Below are 18,114 nucleotides of genomic sequence, written 5' to 3'. Positions count from 1 at the left end.
GTACTCTGAGCCATTTGCCAAAAGACGATTAGTGGCAAATGTATTCACGCTTATTTGGAGTTATCGTAGGATTTTTGAAGACAGACTAGTTTCCAGCTGAGCAGATGTTAAGAGACCAAAATCACACTTTGAAAAGATTGACCTTGTTATTTATTTCACAATTGACAATTGGGCAGGTATCTCAAGAGACCCAACTATTTTGTACAAACATAAAAAAGTATTTCACATACAGTACAGTGCAAAGGTCATTCGCTTTGTTATTTTATGAGCTTTTTCCCAGTCGTCAATATGACTTGTAAAACATGAACAAACGGGACTCAGCAGGTTCACACAAATCCCTACATGAAAATTTGTAGAAGAGTGCTGTGAAAATCAACCACTTCATTACTGTACATTCTTTTGTCAGGATTGGGTTAAGGGTGCATTATTAGGCTATATGTGTTTTTTAATACCACTTGTCTTCCTGTCTAATATTGGCCGCTCCCATCTTATTAGCGTCCTCCATTAATAAGGACTCTGCGAGCTAACCAACAAACCCAAATCCCTCTAAATTGTTTTCACATGCCCTTGATGAAGGGCTGCACTCTTTATTGGCATTTTACTTATCATACTCAATGTTGCATTGCAAAAACAAATGTAACTGCAGCCTCAATGTGGAATTGCAAAAACAAATGTAACAGCGGCCTGAGATTCTTGCACAGTACTGTAGGTCCGATTAAAAAAATAGAATGTTTTCCAACATGTCAGTGCGTGTCTTACCCCAAGTCAGACATCAGCTCTCCCAGGGTTTAAGTTTTGTGACAGCCGGAAGCAAAAGTAACCTCACCAAGCTGTGTATTGCCTTTTCTACATTCACATCTGGCAAACGATGACCCTTTGCCCGGCAACTTTGCCGCACACTAATGTGACCTTGTATGGCTGACACTCTGCGGACGAGCGTCAACGCTAGTTAGCGTAGGACCCATCATAGTTATTGAACGGCGTCTGCTCATGCCTGCTTTAGATTTGACACACGTCAATTAAAGGTTCCTCATCATCCGTGTCAAAAAAGTCTTTCCAGCCGTACTCCTGCGCGTGCACCGACACCTCGTTAGCCATCAGGTGGGAGGAGCCCTCGATGAAATCGGCAAACCTGGACATTGGACAGATCACGTTTGCATGCATTTTCTACGTAATGCGGACTAAAACAAACAATTCCTCTATTTCAGACTAACTTTAGGTGGAGTGGGGACATTTTCAATGGGACTTTGTTAAGTTTAGGGTGTATAATTGTGGAAGTTAGATGAAAGTGGGCACCTCTTGGGGGACTGAAGCCTGCTGACAGCTTTCCATGGGCTGCACTCCCTGCTGTTGCAGTACTTGCGCAGCTCGTCCAGCGCACGCAGCGTCTCCTCCTCTCCTTGCTTGCGATACTCCTCCTCTGTCAATAGGCGCCGCTTCTCCGGCTTCCAGCGGACATACTGGCGGATTTTCCTGGACAATAACAACAAACTAAACTTAATTTACAATATCACGAGTACTCGTGTTGCAGTTGGTGAGATTAATCTCGAGTGAATAGAAGATCACTCCACTCTCGGGCTTCTTCCACCCAACATTTACATGCTGTCGCGTGCTCCGATAAGAAAACAAAACACGTCTTATCATTCTTAACTGTATGCAGATAAAACGCTGATTGATCTATCTGAGTGTCAGTCTCTTACCCTCTCTGGTTGAGTGCAGCAATCACATCAATGAGTGGATGAGTCTTTGTTTTCTATGCTAAACCTCAGAGATAAAAGGTCAGTGCTCAACGTGACTCCACATCATTGACAGCCACAAGGAGAGTGTGAAATCTTTGTGATTAGGAAAAGGTTTGAATTTTAAACGCCTCCAATTAGGCTGCTTTTCAGCACTCGAACAGATATAGAATCAAAACTCTTCTGTCCAAACATGACAAACAGCTTTAGCGGGTCCAGTTCTTCTTCAACTGGACCTAAAATTTACAAACTGGTTTTACTGTGAGTAAAAAACGTTCCAGTTAGTCCACAAAGCTTGTCATGGCCTTGGACTGAAATATCTTTCAAGACTTTTTAGCTCCCTGTGAGACTTCACGATCCTCAGGTCATCTGGTGTCAGCTTACTGAGTGTTTCCAGAGTCACAATTTATCAGAGTGAAGCAGCAATGGGTTTCTGTGCTCCTCGACCTTCTGAGATCTGGTCAAACCTTTGCAGCATTTGAATTTGGCATGAAAACTTCCATTCACTGCTGTTTTTTTTATAAGTAACTATTATTTCCCCACCTTTGTTTGTTTTTTTACTCACCGTATTGCAGTGACGGTCATCACGAGGGGGTACTCCAAGTTCTTGGCAAACACGGCTGCCACAATGATGGCGAAGGAAACTTGCTGAATTTGAATCCCCAGATAAATAAGGAGCAGGCCGAACAACTGCAGCGTCCATGACAGGATGTTGATGCTCTTGTCGTCCACTAGAGGGCCATAGCGGTAACACACAGCAAAACTGATGAAGCCAACTACGCCCATATAACCTGCGGGGTGGAAAAAGGACATTTTTAAGCTCCATTTTAGACTTTTGTTTTGTAGTTCATAGAATGAAACATTTAGTCAAAAATAGTATGAGCCTATAAATAGGAGAATCTGAGAAATAGATCATCATCGCATAGATTTTCCAACTATTGCGGTCGGGGTCTTTAAGTTGGTAGGCCCCACAGTCAACGAGGGCAATATCTGTGCAATTTGCACGTGCCTAAAGCCACAGGCCAATGTTCTCGAAGAATGGTGTGGAGGTTCCTGCAGACAAGCTGGATGGCGTACACAGAGAAGGACCAACCGCCGACAATCAGTAAATAAAAAGGGCTTTTCTGTGGAAACATAAAGGGTACATGCAGTTTTAGAGCCAGGTGTATACTTACTGCTCTTTCCAGTAGAAGGCTACACAACGTTACCCTTGGCAAAAGACGAGCGAGGATGAAAAAGAGAATGATGAGGGAGGCGATCATTCCCGTTGTCATGCCGGCTGAATAGAAAAAAACTTGACTCCTATAAAAGGATAAATAAGTTAGAGTACTGCCTCACAATCTTGCGTGAATCAAATTACCTGCTGAGGGAGTTGGCGAAGAGAAATAGTGTTATGCCGACGAGGAAGACCAAAAACAGATAGATGTCAAATTCTGGAAAAAAAAAAAAGACAATCATTGTGTTGGCCCAATATAATTCACTTTTTAACATAAAATATGGATGTTAATGTGACGTACTGCGCAGTGACTTGACGGTGTATTTTGTATTATCCCCAAGCTCGATCTTGAAACACGTCTTCTTGCTGAACAAGTTGATGTTGATGGTGGTCTCGTTGTGACCTTCGCGCAGCACACTCTGCAACCAGCTCCACACGCTGAAGCGTTCCAGCTGCTGCAACTCCTCCTCACCTTTCACCGTCTCCACCTTGAACACCTTTGAACTCCAGATTCGGACCTGGCAGATTAATATGGGGCCAAGGGACATGGATGAAAACCACCAATAGTTTTTATTTGCTAATCTCTCCTGAAACTGTAAATGCAGTTTACTCAGAAGTTACTCAAGATGAATTCTTTTTTCGTTTTTCTATTCTGCTGCAACCACACATAATGAGTACCAACAACAACAACCAACCTGAATTCTCGTCCAGGTTTGCCTCCAGTTTGGTGCAATGGAGTTTGTGTAGCAAAAGAGGTTGGAGCCCGATTGACTGGACTCCTCTCCATCCTTGAGATTGATTATTGGAGGCTTGTTATCTGCATTGCGAGAGCACAAATTGTTCATTTGCAATGCAAGGAAAACCAAAGCAGATTTTGAATACATGCAAGTAGGTATATAATCGTCCTTAGCTTACAAAGAGGACTAAAGAAGCCGGAGAATAATAATGCTGGTCTTGTGCAGATCAATTAATCTTTGGAATTTAACACACTTATCTAATGTGAGGGGGGGTATATCTGCGAACTGGATAAGAAAAATTATTTCATTCAACACTAGAACAAATGTGTTGCACACAAGTAAACTTTCCTATGCTTTCCGTGGAGATCAATGTATCTATCATTGCGGAATAAAGGAAAACATAGGGATGTGTCTACTTCTGTGTGATTTGCAAACACACACAAAATAGACAATATCAATATGCTGAATGGTTGTAGTAACCATAATCACGCACTAGCTAACCTGCTACCAGCTAAAGGACACTATCTTTTGTTTTGCCGCGTTACTCTGTACAAAATACTGATATATGCGTCGTGCGTGTGTCTAAATACATCGTTACGTTACATATTACCTGCAGCCTGTAATAAGGTTAGAGCTAAAGACAACAACAGCGTCGTTAAAACTAAAGAATAATTATTCCTTAACGTGAAGCTTCTTCTTCGTTCTTTCATGCATCCCGCCATGATGATAGCACCAGCTCGCTGTCTTTAGCCCCGCCCTTTCGTACTTCGTTTTTTGCCTCATAATAAAGGCACCCAATCAGAATATCGCACTGACGGGACTGATTTTTTTTTTTTTTTCAATAGCTTTATTTACAATTATACTCTATTTAAACACGTGGTTTTGGGTGTTGCTGTATAAAATGACATTTGAAACGTTCAAAATCAATTGAATCTCGGTACTACATAATTTATATGTTATTCCAGACTTTGCGGACATTTTCTTTCCCATACAATAAATTAATACTACTACTACTACTACTATTACTACTACAACTACAACTAATAATAGTAATAATCATCATCATCATCATCATCAAACAATAATAAAATCCGCGCCCAACATACAAAAAATGCATTTGTAGTGTGCATTTGAAACAACATAGCACTGTAGCTGTAATAAAACTGATTCCAAACTATTTCATAAATTCGTTCTTGAGCTACCCAGTCCATTAAAGCACATCTTTGTTAATGAAACAAAAGAAAAGACCTGGACTAATTCTCAAGGAACAGTTCTATCATCACATGTTCAAAGCAACAAGCCAACGATTCAAGCCGTACCTTGTACAATAGATAAAAAGTATCCAGGATCAAGGATATTCCAAACAAATCAACTCCATTATTACATTACACCAGTCTTTAAAAGAAAGGTTGTTATCATTGATGCAATGTAACAGTATATTCCTTTTCGCAGCAAAAGTAACAATGTTATGCAACTTTGGCTGCTGTGAGTCAGTGTTTACTCAGATAACCTAGAATCAAACATCCTGGCTTCATTTCCAAATCTATGACCAAAATCTTTTCCATTTCACGCAATATGTCAGACTCATATTTCCTTATCTAATGACATGATCACAGGCAATGAGCAATTTGACTATGACTTATTTTAATTATCATTATTTTAATTATTTTAGTTTGTTCAAATTACATTAATTATTGTAAAAAAAAAAAAAAAAAGGCCCAGGCACGCCCGCGACCCTTAGATTAGATTAGATAGAACTTTGTTTATCCCACAGTGGGGACATTTTCTTGTCACTGTGGGATAAATAAAGTTCTATCTAATCTAAGGGTCGTCGCGAGGATAAGCAGTTCAGGATGGATGGATGGATGGATGGATGGATGGATGGATGGATGGATGGATGGATGGATGGATGGATGGATGGATGGATGGATGGATGGATGGATGGATGGATGGATGGATGGATGGATGGATGGATGGATAGATGGTTTGGGTGGATGGATGGATGGATGGATGGATGGATGGATGGATGGATGGATGGATGGATGGATGGATGGATGGATGGATTCTTGTACATAGCATGTCCAATCTCTGAAAAACCCGACTTTAAGAATTCTTAAACCTAAATTACTTTTTCCTCAATTATATCTGACTTACAAGTAAAATTCACCTCTTGTTACTAAAAAAAACACTTTTTTTTACATTATTTGTGCAAAACTGAATAAAAACAGCACGACGTGTCCCATGAATGTCACATGACGAGATGCATGATTTAACGAGAGGCCAGCCTGTCACGTGAGTTCATGTCAATATATATCCGAGGCAAAGGAGGGGTCGCCATCATCATCGTCATCATCATCATCATCATCATCATCATCTTCTGCTTCGTCACTTGGGGCGGGACTAGCAAGCAGCAAGGAGCGACGCAACTTCTCCAAAACTTTAACGCTGAGACCTGTTTGTCCTCCGTCCACGAAATTTACACACCTCTAAAGGTAGGTCATAAAATATTAATAAAGTTACACCTCCCTGCGAAGGTTTCCTGCTAAATATCTTGTTTTCCGATTTTACATGAACGCTACGCCATAATCTTGCCAATTTGTTAAAAAGCTTCCAAGTTGTTGCTAAACACATACGACTCGCTCCGTCCCACACGTCGTCGACTAATTGACACGGCAAACTCTAGAAGAAATTCAATAAGGCTACTAACTGGCTTGATTCGATGTCATTTAGACGCTGGACAAAGCTTGCTTTGTCCTCGTCGGCATTGGTGGTAGTAGTTAACGGTTCGAGGCAGAACTGAATTCCTCCCCCGCCAGGCGAGGTTCTGCTCGGGTCACTTTGCTTGAATGTCAAGGGTCCATCCAGAGTTGAGCTATTATTAGTGACTTAAGAACTTTTGTTAAAGCGAGTTCTTTTAAAAATGGATCTGTGGATTTTGCTTGATCTTATCCAAACTAAAATAGTCTGTCAGCACGGTTGGGGAAATGACTCAGATGTTCTTTTCGTTTGGGAAGCAGCTGCTGCTAACACTTTTTTTTTCTCACACACTTTTAGCATCATAGGGGAAATAAATGATTTGTTTTCTGCCTTCCTTGTTGATCCAGGAAGCCGATCCTCTTCAACCATGACTCTCGAGGGCGGAATGAAATGCGTCAAGTACTTGCTCTTCTTCTTCAACTTCATCTTCTGGGTGAGTCTCTGCTGTTTTCCACTAACTACAGCTCAGGAATGAAAAAAGGAAACTGGAGTTGTTCCCATTTTCCGTCATGTGAAATCGATCCCGCGTGCGTAATTTACTGTTTGGATTGATGGATTAAAAAATAAAAAACAAATCCCCTAAATTGCACTGAACAAACCGTTAACTTCCTGTGTATGGCGCAATAACAAGTGTAATAAAAAGTGCAATATTTAGTGTAAGAAAACTTGAATAGAGCAGACAGTCCACGACATGCTCTTAGATGGCAAAAAGCACTTCATCTTTGCCATTTCCCCAAATCTCGTGACAATTGTTCTTACCAATGCAAATCCATTGTAATTTGTGCATATACCAAATTCCGCATTATGACAGCAGCTGTCAATTTGAGATGTGACGTAACTGTGCAGTTATCAATTATTACATTTTGGTATGAAAGTCTATTAAGCACTAACTGGTTAAGCATGTGGTGAGACAATTTGGGCAGGCTCTTTGCTTTTTTGCATTTGGCAAACTATTGGAGAAGAACAATGTATCGGTAGATACTTCAAATCATGTTTTTTTTTTTCATTGTATCATTTTTTTTTTCTATAGCTGTATATTGTTTATCAAAAGGAAACAGGCGGGCTCATGTGAAAAACACTTGATCATTGTGGCGACTGCAAGAGAGCAGGAAGTTTCATAGAGCATAAAAATAACGATATCATTGTAGCTTTTTAAAAATGTGTGAACAACATAGAACAAACTGTTTAATTAGTCTAGTAAATAAATCAGCGTACGCATTTTGGTCTTGTGATTCAGAAAAGCCTCTTTTGCTTTGTGTATAAGATGACATCACCATGAACATACACTAGCGCCTGACTGACCAGCTGTCTCCAAAAAGTGTGACAACTAATAATAAAAAAAAGATTGGGCTCATAATTCATGCTGTGAGTTCATCTGAAAATATGTGTGTGTGTGTGTGTGTGTGTGTGTGTGTGTGTGTGTGTGTTTGTGTTAAGCTCTTTACAGCAAGTGCTGATAATGGAATGTGAATCTTATGACCAGATTGTAAAGTTCGCAATGGTGTCATGTGACTTTTTTTTTCTTTTTTCCTCCAAGTGCTTAAAGTTCAATTGTTGTTTGACAGAAAAGAGGAAGATGTCAGTGACAAAGAAGACTTTATTCTCTTTACATAGTTACACAATGACATTGTTTGAGGTAAAAAAATGCTCAAATTGTGTAAAGTAGTAAACTCTCTGTATGTATGTTTTTGAGAAAGAAATCTTACGAGAATTTTACATTTTTATGAGAGATTACTAGTAACATTTCAAGAATAAAAGAACCATTTTAAAAATAGGTATACACACAGTTGTATAAAGAAGTGAAGTGGTAGTTTTTTTTAAATGCAATCAAAATACTAAGAGAATAATTCACTATGAATTGAAGAAAATGTTTTAGATTTAGAAATTTTAGAAAGAGATTTCTTATGTTGGAAAAAATCAGTTCATATGATCAACAAGACAAATATGAAGAAAAAGTGTAAATGTAATATTTAAGATAAAACCATTGTATTATTGTAATGGTGTTCAGATAGTGGGTGGGGCAGGTGCGGTGCGATGCCAGGGGAGGAATGTTGCATCTTTTCGTGGCCCCGCCCCTGAAGTTTACGGAGACTCGGGGAATGTCTTGGTTCACATGAACACGCCTTTCGGGGTTAAGATGAAACGTGATGGGTGGTATTGGGATCGAGATTTACGCCCACCACTCCATGGAGAAAACTCAAATCCATGCTGTTTTTCAAGCAAGGGCTCAACATGCGGCCACCCCTCGCGCTGCACCTCGTTGTCATGGTAACAAAATCCGTTTGCTCTGTTGCTCCAGTGGGCCGAGCAATGACGTTCTTGGGTGAGTTAAGGCTGCCCCCACAAAACAGCTTCATTTGAGCAAAGTGCACTAAATTCTTCATGCTCGCCATATTTGAACAAAAGCATGTCAAAGACATATTAGAACAACTGTTTTAAATGATTCTATGCCTTGAAAAAAGTGGTTAAGATTTGAAGTGCACATTTAGTTGCAATGATCCATACACAGTAATACATCATGTCAGAGAATGAAATTATGAATGTGCTGTACATATTTCAACTTTGCGTAAACTCCTCATCCATATTTTATCCAAGTTGTCATATGCGGTTGATGTGCTTGCTGCTATTTGCCTGTTGTGTGGCTCCTTTGTTTTCCCGAAGCACCCATTAGCTGCCTGTTTGACTCGAGTTCAAATATTTACACTGCCAGCGAACTACTCTGCAAAACGACGGGGCCTCTGGCATACGCAGGCTTGGCGAGTAACAGAATAAAAGTACCGTATTTAGAATACAAAAACAATGTAGTCTAGACATAACCAGAAAGTTGGAGATGTTGCAGGGCCCGACCCATGACTTGGAGAAATGTAATTGATTTTCACTTTGCTGCATGGGAACATGCTCTTGGATATTTATCATGTTTGCAACATTTATTTGTAATAAAACGTGTAGCTACAAAGTCAGATTGCTGTCGAAATATAAATGTAACAGCCCCAAGTATCACTTTACGTTCCTCTCATGGTGAAGGGAAAAAAAACGCGCAGCAGTGCGTTTTAAAATCTTGACTGATTTTCACAGTTTGACTTCTCGAGTGTTCAATTTAGTGCTTGTGGTTATGCTGAATGTGTACCACTTCAAATATCGCAAAGTGACAAACGAATAACTGCTCTGAGATAGAAGTGATCCGTTTTTCAGGATAGGAGCCATCATTCGGCCGGTATTTGACTTGAGACGCAAGAGTGCTGGCAGTGTACTCTTTTTAATTCACTTGAGAATAAGCAGCAGTTTAGCAACTAGTACATTAAAAAAGAGGCTTCAAGCTGTTTTGGGCTACTCCCAGTTCAAGGTTATTCAAAAGATACAATGACGTTCAGCCTAGAGGCCAGTCAGGTTTTTGGATATCATTATTTTCTCCCACAGTATTTGTGCGATAGTTACCTACTTTTAAAACTAAGTTTAAAATTCTGCTTTTTCCATATTTTCAATATAGGTCTTTCAAAGCATTTCATAAATATTGTCCCCATTTTTTTTTTTTTTTTTGGTCTCGTACACCCTTTAGGATACTTTTCAGCATGAACCGATTTCCCAGCATCGAGTGAGGCAATTCCAATTGATTCAACATTTTCCCGTCACAATGTGTATGAAAGATCTTATGAGTCGAGCACTGACGCACGAGTGTCTGACTGTGTAGACTGGGAGAAGTGGCAACCGCAGACTATTGCAACTTCCTTCCATCTTTTTGATATCCTTTTGCTAACTCATCACGCCCGACTGATGTGCAATTAGCAAAGTACTCGTGTGTAACCGGGCAAGTGAGAAATTCTGTCAAAACAGCAAATATACAGAGGAATCAAACTTTTTTTTTTTGTCCTGAACCCCTGTGCTGCCTTTTATTTACAGTTATGTGGCCTGGCAATGATTGTGGTGGGAGTCCTGGTTCAGGTGTCCTTACATCAAACCGTCAAGATCAGTGACGTGTCAGCTTCAGCAGCCCCCATCGTCATCATCGCCGTCGGTGTGATCATTTTCTTCATCTCCTTCTTCGGCTGCTGCGGCGCCTGGAAGGAGAACTACTGCATGGTCACCTTGGTAACTTTGCCGGATATTTAGCATTTAGCACCAAATGACAAAAACCCTCTTGTCGTGTTGCATTGTTTTTTTTTTTTATGTTTTTATTTCTCTCCTTTTAGTTTTCCATCCTTCTGTCATTGGTCATCCTTGTTCAGATTGCGGCGGCGATCACCGGTTACGTCTACAGAAACAAAGTGAGCCACTTTCCCCACTATCTATATATACACATATAATATTGAAGCTTCTTTCCAAATCTGAAAATGAAAATGTGTCTTCATGCAACAATATTGCTCATGGAGTTGAGCAAGAATGCATTGTGTGAAAGCCGGCTACCTTGAGCAAGCAAATCTGGCTGGCTATTGAACATTCATTTCAACTTTTAAGCAATCAGTGAAGCCCAGCGAAAGAGTCAATCAGTTGTTATTTTGTCTTTGTTACTTCATTTCTGGCTTCTCACGACGACATCCAGCAGGAATTTACCCATTTCTAGGCCGGTGAGGAAACAAAGTTACTCAGGATATCTTATCCCCAGATGACCATTGAATGGATTTAAAATTGCAAGTCTGTCAAAATGTTATTTTCCTAGGCTCCATTTTAAGCAAGTTGGAATGAGTTTTTACCTGACCTATGCTAGCGCAATGCAACATTGTATGAAAAAAAACTAATTGAGCATGTCTTCTTGTATCACATGACAACAAATCTTTGACATCTTCTTGTATGTGACCTCGAAACGCTGTTGCCATCCGAAACGGAGTACAATCTACAATTTTTGTTCTTGGCATCCAGCTGTACATTGTACTTCCGGATGTTTGTTTTTATGTGCCCCATGATTGGCTGGTTTCAGGTTGTAGCCCACCGCTTGCTCAAAGTCAGCTAAAGTGGCATTTTGTCTCCCAACAAAGGTGTCTGATGTAGTCCAGGACAGTCTGGCGGATATGATCAAAAGTTACAGCAACAGCTCGGCTGAATTCAAAGCCAGCGTGGACGGTCTTCAGGCGGACGTGAGTGGCATTTATTGATTTAAACGCTGACTACACCCTGACACCGCAGCGCTGCATCCTGGGGTGTTGCCGCTGCATTGCTTACCTGCCTGCGCATCATTCATCGATGACCTCCTTTGTGCTTTCAGTTGAAGTGCTGCGGCATCAACGGCTCGTCCGACTGGCGAAACTTCCAGCCCGGCGGCATGTCTGTGCCCGACTCGTGCTGTGTGAACAAGTCTGCCAATTGCGGCATTGGCACCATGATGGACCCTGCTAAAGTGCACCAAGAGGTAAAGGTCAAAAGTAACAATTGGAGTATTCTTTGTATATAAATAATTATTTAATAAATGTATATGAATATTTTCAGATGCTGGAAATTAGTAAAATAATCCTGTATATGTTTTTAAAATAGTGTTATTAGGGTTGGGTGATGTGCATGTTTTTTTTTTTCCTCATCCCACCCGAATGTGGGAATTTCACAATGTACAAAGCAACTTTTGAAAAAGTTTTTTCTCCATGAAGTCCTCTCCCCACTCTCCAGGTACTCTAGCTTCCTCCGATATATTCTAAAACCATTTAACAGAATAATAGTTTCGTTTTGAGCTAAATAAGCCCTGATTTCACACAATTATCGACTAAATGGAAATGATGCAAGTGCCGTTGCTTACCTGTTCAACAACAGGAACATGTTCGAGTGGGTCTGTGTATCTGTACTCTAGTAAAAAGCCATGCACGCACGTGAGCCTCTACCACTAGGCTATGATATACATTCAGTCAACCTTTTTTGACCATTTTCCATTTGAATCAACATGCCCACGAGGCGCTTTGGAGTCAAGCAAATACAGTAAAGTACTGCCTAACCTTCCTCTGTGATTTCCCTAAAGGGTTGTCGCGACGCACTTGAGAAGTTGCTGAAGAAAAATATCCTGTGGGTGATCATTGCCGCTCTTGTTCTGGCTTTAATTGAGGTACGTATGTATTCTATGAAGCAGGGGTGTCCAAACGTCAGCTCAGAAGCCTTTTTTATTATCGATCCTGTGCATAATATGCATGCCCTGCCCCCCCGAAAAAGATCCCAAATCGAGGGCGGCATTATACACAGAGGCCAGACCTCCGACTTAAAACTTCAAGCGGAATAAAATAGTAATAAAAGTAATATTCTATACACAAGTAGCTCAATAAATATGCTCTACCCAACATAAGCGTGATGTGCGAAGTTAGTTGGTAAAATTGGAATCTATAATTGCTTTACGCGCATCTTTACCTGCACTAGTTGAGGACGTTACTGTGATTAAACTGCTTGCATCCTTTCCTTTTTCAATGTGACATTTGGAAGAAAACGTTTGGACACCTGTGATGAAAAGCGAAGAATGATTTCTGAAAGGAACACCTCAACAATGGAAATGCAAACATTGACTCATAACTAGTCGAAATGCAAACATTGACTCGACTAGTCACGCGCTGCACATCCTGTTGCCGGGCGGCGTTTGAAAAGCTGGGCATGTTCAAATGATTTAGGATTGTCCGGTCTTTTCCCTTGTAGGTGATGGGCGTGGTGTTTGCCTGCGTGTTGATGCGAGGCATTCGGAGTGGCTATGAAGTCATGTGAGTGACTCATGTGGAAGATCGCTTCACTTTCCTTTTTGTAGTGCCCAGAACAATCTTGCAGCCCTTTTAGTGGTTACGTGTTGCATACGTAGGCATGCAACATCCATTCGACAACACTGTCCACTATTTCTTGATGCTTGACAATTTTGGATATATATATGCTGTTATGTTAGAATTTGTGAAGTTTTGTTTTTAAAGCTCGTTGGTTCCCGGTTTGTTTTTATTAAAGAACCTTTCCATCCAAATTGGTTTGAAGAGTAAACATTTATTTTGTTGGGGGGGGGGGGGGGGGGGACACATTCCTCGCAATATGGCACAGCAACACATCACTGAACAAGAGTAAATGATAGAACAAAATAATCCCGACAATGTATTTGAAATGTAAGCAGTCAGTTATTGCCAAAGGCACAGTAATTCGATCAAGACTTGTTTCTAAATTTTAATAAGTAAACTCTAAAGTGCCATAACCCAGCAGTTTGCTTCCCTGCAGGCCAAACAGCGGTTACATTTTTACCCCAACCATGCAACAAATTTGTATTTTTTTTTTTTTTGGTCTGCTTTTGATTCAATGGCATTCTTTTTACAATTAGATTTTGCTAGCTTTTACTTTTAATACAAATCTTTACAAAAAAGAACTGAGGTAAAATACAAGAATATGCAACACATGCTGACAATTGCAAACGGAATGTTTCTTGACAACAATATCCAACTTAAATTTATGACCTTTTACCTTTACGTGAGCCGAGTTTTTGATGACATGAAATCAGTGATGCGTTTCCAGTGATAGGCTGAGTGAAATTTGTAAACTGCCCTCCAGTCAGATCGACGCTTAACACTGAGATACTGCAGTGCATACTATGTGGGAGCTTTCAAGTGAGCTCAGCAATTTTAGATTTTTTTTTTTTTTTTTTTTTAAATCGCTCTGAATCTGTTAATCATGCCATCAAACAATATTTTGAAATCAGTTTCCCTATCAGGAAAGCAACAAATGCTGTCAACTGGTGAGAAGTCCCTCAAAGCAGTGGGACTGTGCGGGTTCCTATTAGGTACGGCTAATCCCATTCGGGAAGTTGGCGGAGAGGAACACGAGACAGTGCAAAAGGAGCGACACGTCCGACTCTAGGGAGCAAAAAGATGACAAGAAAACATTTGGAAAAAACTTACAAATGTTGGGAGCCGTTTGAGCAAAACATAAAAAAAAGAAAATGCATGATGTTACCTTTGAGTGAGGAAGAGATCTGAAGCCATTGGTACAACCACTCTCTACACTGGTTGACGTCGAGACGATCTGAGTTGAGTCCCCTCAAGTAGCAGGCCTGAAAGCGAAAGAAAGCCCGACTGTCCGTAGCGGCTCTTCGAATGTGGCACAGGTGGCCTGGCCCAAGGTCAAGGGTCGCACCTGTCTGACTTCAGAGTCGCTGAGCTGGTGCGGGCCCAGCTTGTTGAGGGCTCGGTCCAGATGGAGCAGCTCCAAGGCATGACTGGACAGCCGTCGGCCAATCAGGAAGCCGGGGAGGTGGCGTGTCAAGAAGAGCAGGGAACTTATGTTTCTCTAAAAATGTGTTGAGAAAGCACATACAATTTTGTTATTCCGCTCAAGGAGCAGAATGCAAGTGTGAGAGGGAGGTCGAGCTTTACACATTAAGTTGCATTTACAAACCGAATTCATTAGACAATACAAACAAAATGTAAAAAAAATAGATGACTTGGACTACGACAAAGGAAGAGAAAACTGGGATTATCCACTAGCACTTGCATTTCAAGAACCACTAATAAAAGACTACAGTGAGTTTGACATTTTATTTATTTATTTTTTATTTCTGTGCTATTAAGTTAAATCGATAGGGGTGATACTTTTGCTTTTTGAGTGTTCTTCTCAAGGGAGACAACTAAACTTTTACCAACCTTATGAGCCACACTCATCTTGCTCATGCCAAGCGGAGTTCCCAAGAATAGGCTCCGCACTGCAAGGATTTCAGACACTTTGGGGTTTGCTCCATTTTGCACCTGAAATTGAATAAAAATTAAAAAAAAGGATGTTTTGCTTTTAACTTTTCCAACTGCCGCAAGGCACACAAAAGGATATAGAGTGCGCAATTGTTTTTGGGGGGGGAGAGAATACCTGGAGAAAACAGGGAGAACATTGGATATCAGATATTTCAAGTTATGGGTTGTTATGTATAGATTTTTTTTAGGGGGAAAACTAGCATACCTGAGAGCACAGGATGTCGAGGCGACTCCTCAGCTGAGAATCTTTGACCTTGACGCTGGCATGCTGGAGCCCTTGCAGGATGGGTCGGTGCTGACGCGCCCTGAACGAATGATACAACTGGCGAAACTCTACTTGCTGCTTCGGAGTCCAGAAATGCGGGATCAGCACCTGGCGGGGGAAAAGGTACCTGGATTGGGACGGCGGATACAATCATTCATTCAGGCAAATATTTGAAGGGCTTTCTGTCACTTGGGAGTGGGACTCACATCAAGACGAAAACCAGGTAGTTGGCAAAGGGAGGAATGGAAATCAACACCAGTGGGATGCCTTTCAACATGTTTCGGCGAAACTGCGACACACATTACGGTCATGATGGTGGCACTTTTTTGAGAAGCAACTGCTTGAATGTACTCACCTGTCTGAGTTTCTCCATTTCCCTGTAGGGCAAATTTTGGAACTTGATTCCGTTTCTTGACATTTTTGTTTTGATCACGCTAACGTCTCGGGCATCTCGGAAAAGAAGTTTGAATCCTTCATTGGGCGGATAAAAAGAATTGAATTAGGGTACACAATGGATTGGTCGCCACCCAATCGCAGGTCACATATAAACAAACTAATCACGTTCACACAATTTATTCCAGATTTTTTTTAACTCTGGTGTACCGCCATCCCTGGCTAAAACAAATATCCAGACTGGTTTGGAGCCACATTGCAAAAATAATGTCAATGTCATTCCTTGATTTTTGTCACTTGGTTAAGTCTTGAAACGTAAATGACTTGTGCATGTGACTTGGTCTAACCTTTGCCCTTTTGACCTCACCTTGTGTAAAAGTGTGGTAGAGCAGATAAAAGCGTGGGAATCGCCTTTTGAGGAACCCCTCATATTTGGTGTTGACCCACTGCAACCTGGACGTCACATAGCGACCAAGCCCTCGTCGGACTTCAGTCGTCGAGTAATGTCTACATAATAATTCAAGATGGGGAACAAATAACAATAAGTAGTGCAAGAATACTTGGGAATAATTCATGTACAGCATTACAAAAAGAAATCCTCTTGTTCAAATAATTTAATAATAACAGAAATAATAATATGAGTATTAAATAGGGAATTGCTGCAGGATGTCAAACTCTGCACTGTCAGGTCGGAAATGTCTCTTAACAGACAGTGAAAATAAAAATGCAGATCAAGTGATGACAACATCTGTGAACGTTTAATATTTGAAAACAAACCTGAACTGGTGACACACACAAGGGCCGTACAGTCCATTGGCAATTTGGTTTGTCCTGACGCTCCAGAGTCGAATCAAAGACAAATTGTTGGCGAGCCTTGAACAGGACAGCGCCATATCTGTATAAGACGACTTTCGCTTCGTTACCGTAATGACGGAAATGCACAATAACAACAGCCGCAAAGCATGCGCGCTTCCCGTAAATTATCTGATCAATATCGCTCCATAATATTGTATTAAACGTGTTCTTTCATATGTTTGTATTTTAGTTACATCAGTCAATCGTCCTTCCTTGCAACTATTTTGTTTTTTAATATTTCCGCGATTGCGATTTTGAGCCACACCTAAAATTGCGTCTGACTCACTTTTTCTGTCCAAATAGACCTGCCGTACTAAAGTTTTCCACGGGCTATACTGCGCATGCGTGATCTGACCTACGGCACGCGTATTAAGACAAAAAAGACCGCTTTAAATTATTAATGCAGTTCCATACTCTCAAACGTCGTATTTAGTAAAAACATATATTTTTACTGACAAAAGATATTGCAAGCATATGTCACTATGTTATTTTTGAGTGTTTTTATGGCTATCGGTCATAGTTTGTCCAAGTGGGCTTGCCATCGTACTTCTGCTGCAGCCAGCTGGAGTTCGTATGCCGTATATATTGAAATGCACATTTTCGCACGCAATTACAGACTACTATTGCGATGGAGTCCGTTTTCTTGCGGTTCGACTCGTATGACTTCGAAGCTGATCAAAGATTCCAGCAGGGCCTGCAGACATTACACGCCAGCGTCTCTGGGCAAGAAGCAAACTTACTGGACGCGAAACTCTTCTTTTATAACAGGTAGCTTGGTCTATGTCCCCAAATCCATATGACATGACTGGAACGCCTGTCATTCTAAATATTTAACTCAACTACCACCAGCACCCTAGAAAGCATTAAAAAAAAACAAATTCAACCTAAATTTAACAGAAACCAAACAAACTTTAGATTCAATATGTATTTATTTATAATATTGATCCACAGCAACTAATTACATTTGCAAAACCACGAAGTTTGTCTCAGAAAGAGACAACATGAGCAGAATTATTTAGAAACTCTGGCTCATGACAAATAAGGGGCCCAGTGGAAGGCAGTCATTGCTGAAGACATTGGTGCCCATGCATATGTTGGAAAAGCAGTGATTTATGCACGTTTTTGACACAAGAGAGACAGTTTTAGGTTGAAAACAAAATTATTTTTAGTCCTTTTTTGCCATGTCATTCAAAAATACAACCGCTGCTAGATTTGTGAGTGGATGATCAAGGATGGAGATGTGGAACTTCCGCCTATAGATGCAGCAGCGTTTTACTGCAGAGGGATACAATTTGATTTCAATTTCCAACAATGTTTTATGCACGTTCCCAATGATGGTGACACAGCTTGAGAAGAAACGTAACAGATCCATCCGCTTGGCTTGTTTATGTACTCTTTGTATATTTAGAATTGTATGCAAATAGAGGTAATTTTGCGAATAATACAAAATGTTGTTAAAGAAAAAGACATTTGTAAATCGAGCTTCCAC

General features: G+C 40.6%; 3 protein-coding genes across 4 annotated transcripts; 1 reads left to right on the top strand and 2 right to left on the bottom strand.

The window, feature by feature from the left end:
• Nucleotides 1–121: 121 nt before the first annotated feature.
• On the bottom strand, nt 122–4,442 carry nemp1 (nuclear envelope integral membrane protein 1). 2 transcript variants are annotated; one of them, XM_061268291.1, is made up of 9 exons: nt 4,300–4,442; nt 3,648–3,769; nt 3,254–3,470; nt 3,097–3,169; nt 2,945–3,038; nt 2,746–2,860; nt 2,302–2,527; nt 1,297–1,473; nt 122–1,132 (listed from the first exon to the last, which is right to left on the bottom strand). In XM_061268291.1, exons 1-9 carry the CDS (start codon nt 4,409–4,411, stop codon nt 1,000–1,002), a joined length of 1,269 nt encoding a protein of 422 aa, XP_061124275.1. In that variant the 5' UTR covers nt 4,412–4,442; the 3' UTR covers nt 122–999. The 2 variants fall into 2 exon arrangements, with proteins under 2 accessions (XP_061124275.1, XP_061124284.1); XM_061268300.1 differs by having other exon boundaries at nt 3,254–3,456; nt 4,300–4,441.
• A 1,579-nt stretch (nt 4,443–6,021) lies between these two features.
• On the top strand, nt 6,022–13,350 carry cd63 (CD63 molecule). Its single transcript, XM_061304646.1, has 8 exons — nt 6,022–6,181; nt 6,794–6,879; nt 10,344–10,532; nt 10,634–10,708; nt 11,417–11,515; nt 11,644–11,787; nt 12,382–12,465; nt 13,041–13,350. The coding sequence occupies exons 2-8, from the start codon at nt 6,814–6,816 to the stop codon at nt 13,104–13,106; spliced, it is 723 nt and encodes a 240-aa protein (XP_061160630.1). The 5' UTR covers nt 6,022–6,181; nt 6,794–6,813; the 3' UTR covers nt 13,107–13,350.
• Nucleotides 13,351–13,391: 41 nt separating this feature from the next.
• letmd1 (LETM1 domain containing 1) lies at nt 13,392–16,950 on the bottom strand. The gene is made up of 9 exons (XM_061304632.1): nt 16,548–16,950; nt 16,138–16,277; nt 15,733–15,848; nt 15,584–15,666; nt 15,318–15,504; nt 15,011–15,112; nt 14,505–14,657; nt 14,325–14,421; nt 13,392–14,224 (listed from the first exon to the last, which is right to left on the bottom strand). Exons 1-9 carry the CDS (start codon nt 16,661–16,663, stop codon nt 14,148–14,150), a joined length of 1,071 nt encoding a protein of 356 aa, XP_061160616.1. The 5' UTR covers nt 16,664–16,950; the 3' UTR covers nt 13,392–14,147.
• Nucleotides 16,951–18,114: the final 1,164 nt, after the last annotated feature.

Source organism: Syngnathus typhle, linkage group LG2 (assembly GCF_033458585.1).
Source record: "Syngnathus typhle isolate RoL2023-S1 ecotype Sweden linkage group LG2, RoL_Styp_1.0, whole genome shotgun sequence".
NCBI classification, from domain to species: Eukaryota; Metazoa; Chordata; class Actinopteri; order Syngnathiformes; family Syngnathidae; genus Syngnathus; species Syngnathus typhle.
This window is presented reverse-complemented; position numbering and strand designations above follow the sequence as displayed.

Coding starts and splice junctions, on each gene's coding strand:
- nemp1 (XM_061268291.1), bottom strand. CDS start 4,411: ATGGCGGGATGCATGAAAGAACGAAGAAGAAGCTTCACGTTAAGGAAT. Junction 3,039..3,096: donor TTCGCCAACTCCCTCAGCAG/GTAATTTGATTC, acceptor ATCCTTTTATAG/GAGTCAAGTTTTTTTCTATT. Junction 2,861..2,944: donor TCGCTCGTCTTTTGCCAAGG/GTAACGTTGTGT, acceptor ATGTTTCCACAG/AAAAGCCCTTTTTATTTACT.
- cd63 (XM_061304646.1), top strand. CDS start 6,814: ATGACTCTCGAGGGCGGAATGAAATGCGTCAAGTACTTGCTCTTCTTC. Junction 10,709..11,416: donor GTTACGTCTACAGAAACAAA/GTGAGCCACTTT, acceptor CTCCCAACAAAG/GTGTCTGATGTAGTCCAGGA. Junction 12,466..13,040: donor TTGTTCTGGCTTTAATTGAG/GTACGTATGTAT, acceptor TTTCCCTTGTAG/GTGATGGGCGTGGTGTTTGC.
- letmd1 (XM_061304632.1), bottom strand. CDS start 16,663: ATGGCGCTGTCCTGTTCAAGGCTCGCCAACAATTTGTCTTTGATTCGA. Junction 16,278..16,547: donor TGTGTGTGTCACCAGTTCAG/GTTTGTTTTCAA, acceptor ATTATTATGTAG/ACATTACTCGACGACTGAAG. Junction 15,667..15,732: donor AAATGGAGAAACTCAGACAG/GTGAGTACATTC, acceptor TGTGTGTCGCAG/TTTCGCCGAAACATGTTGAA.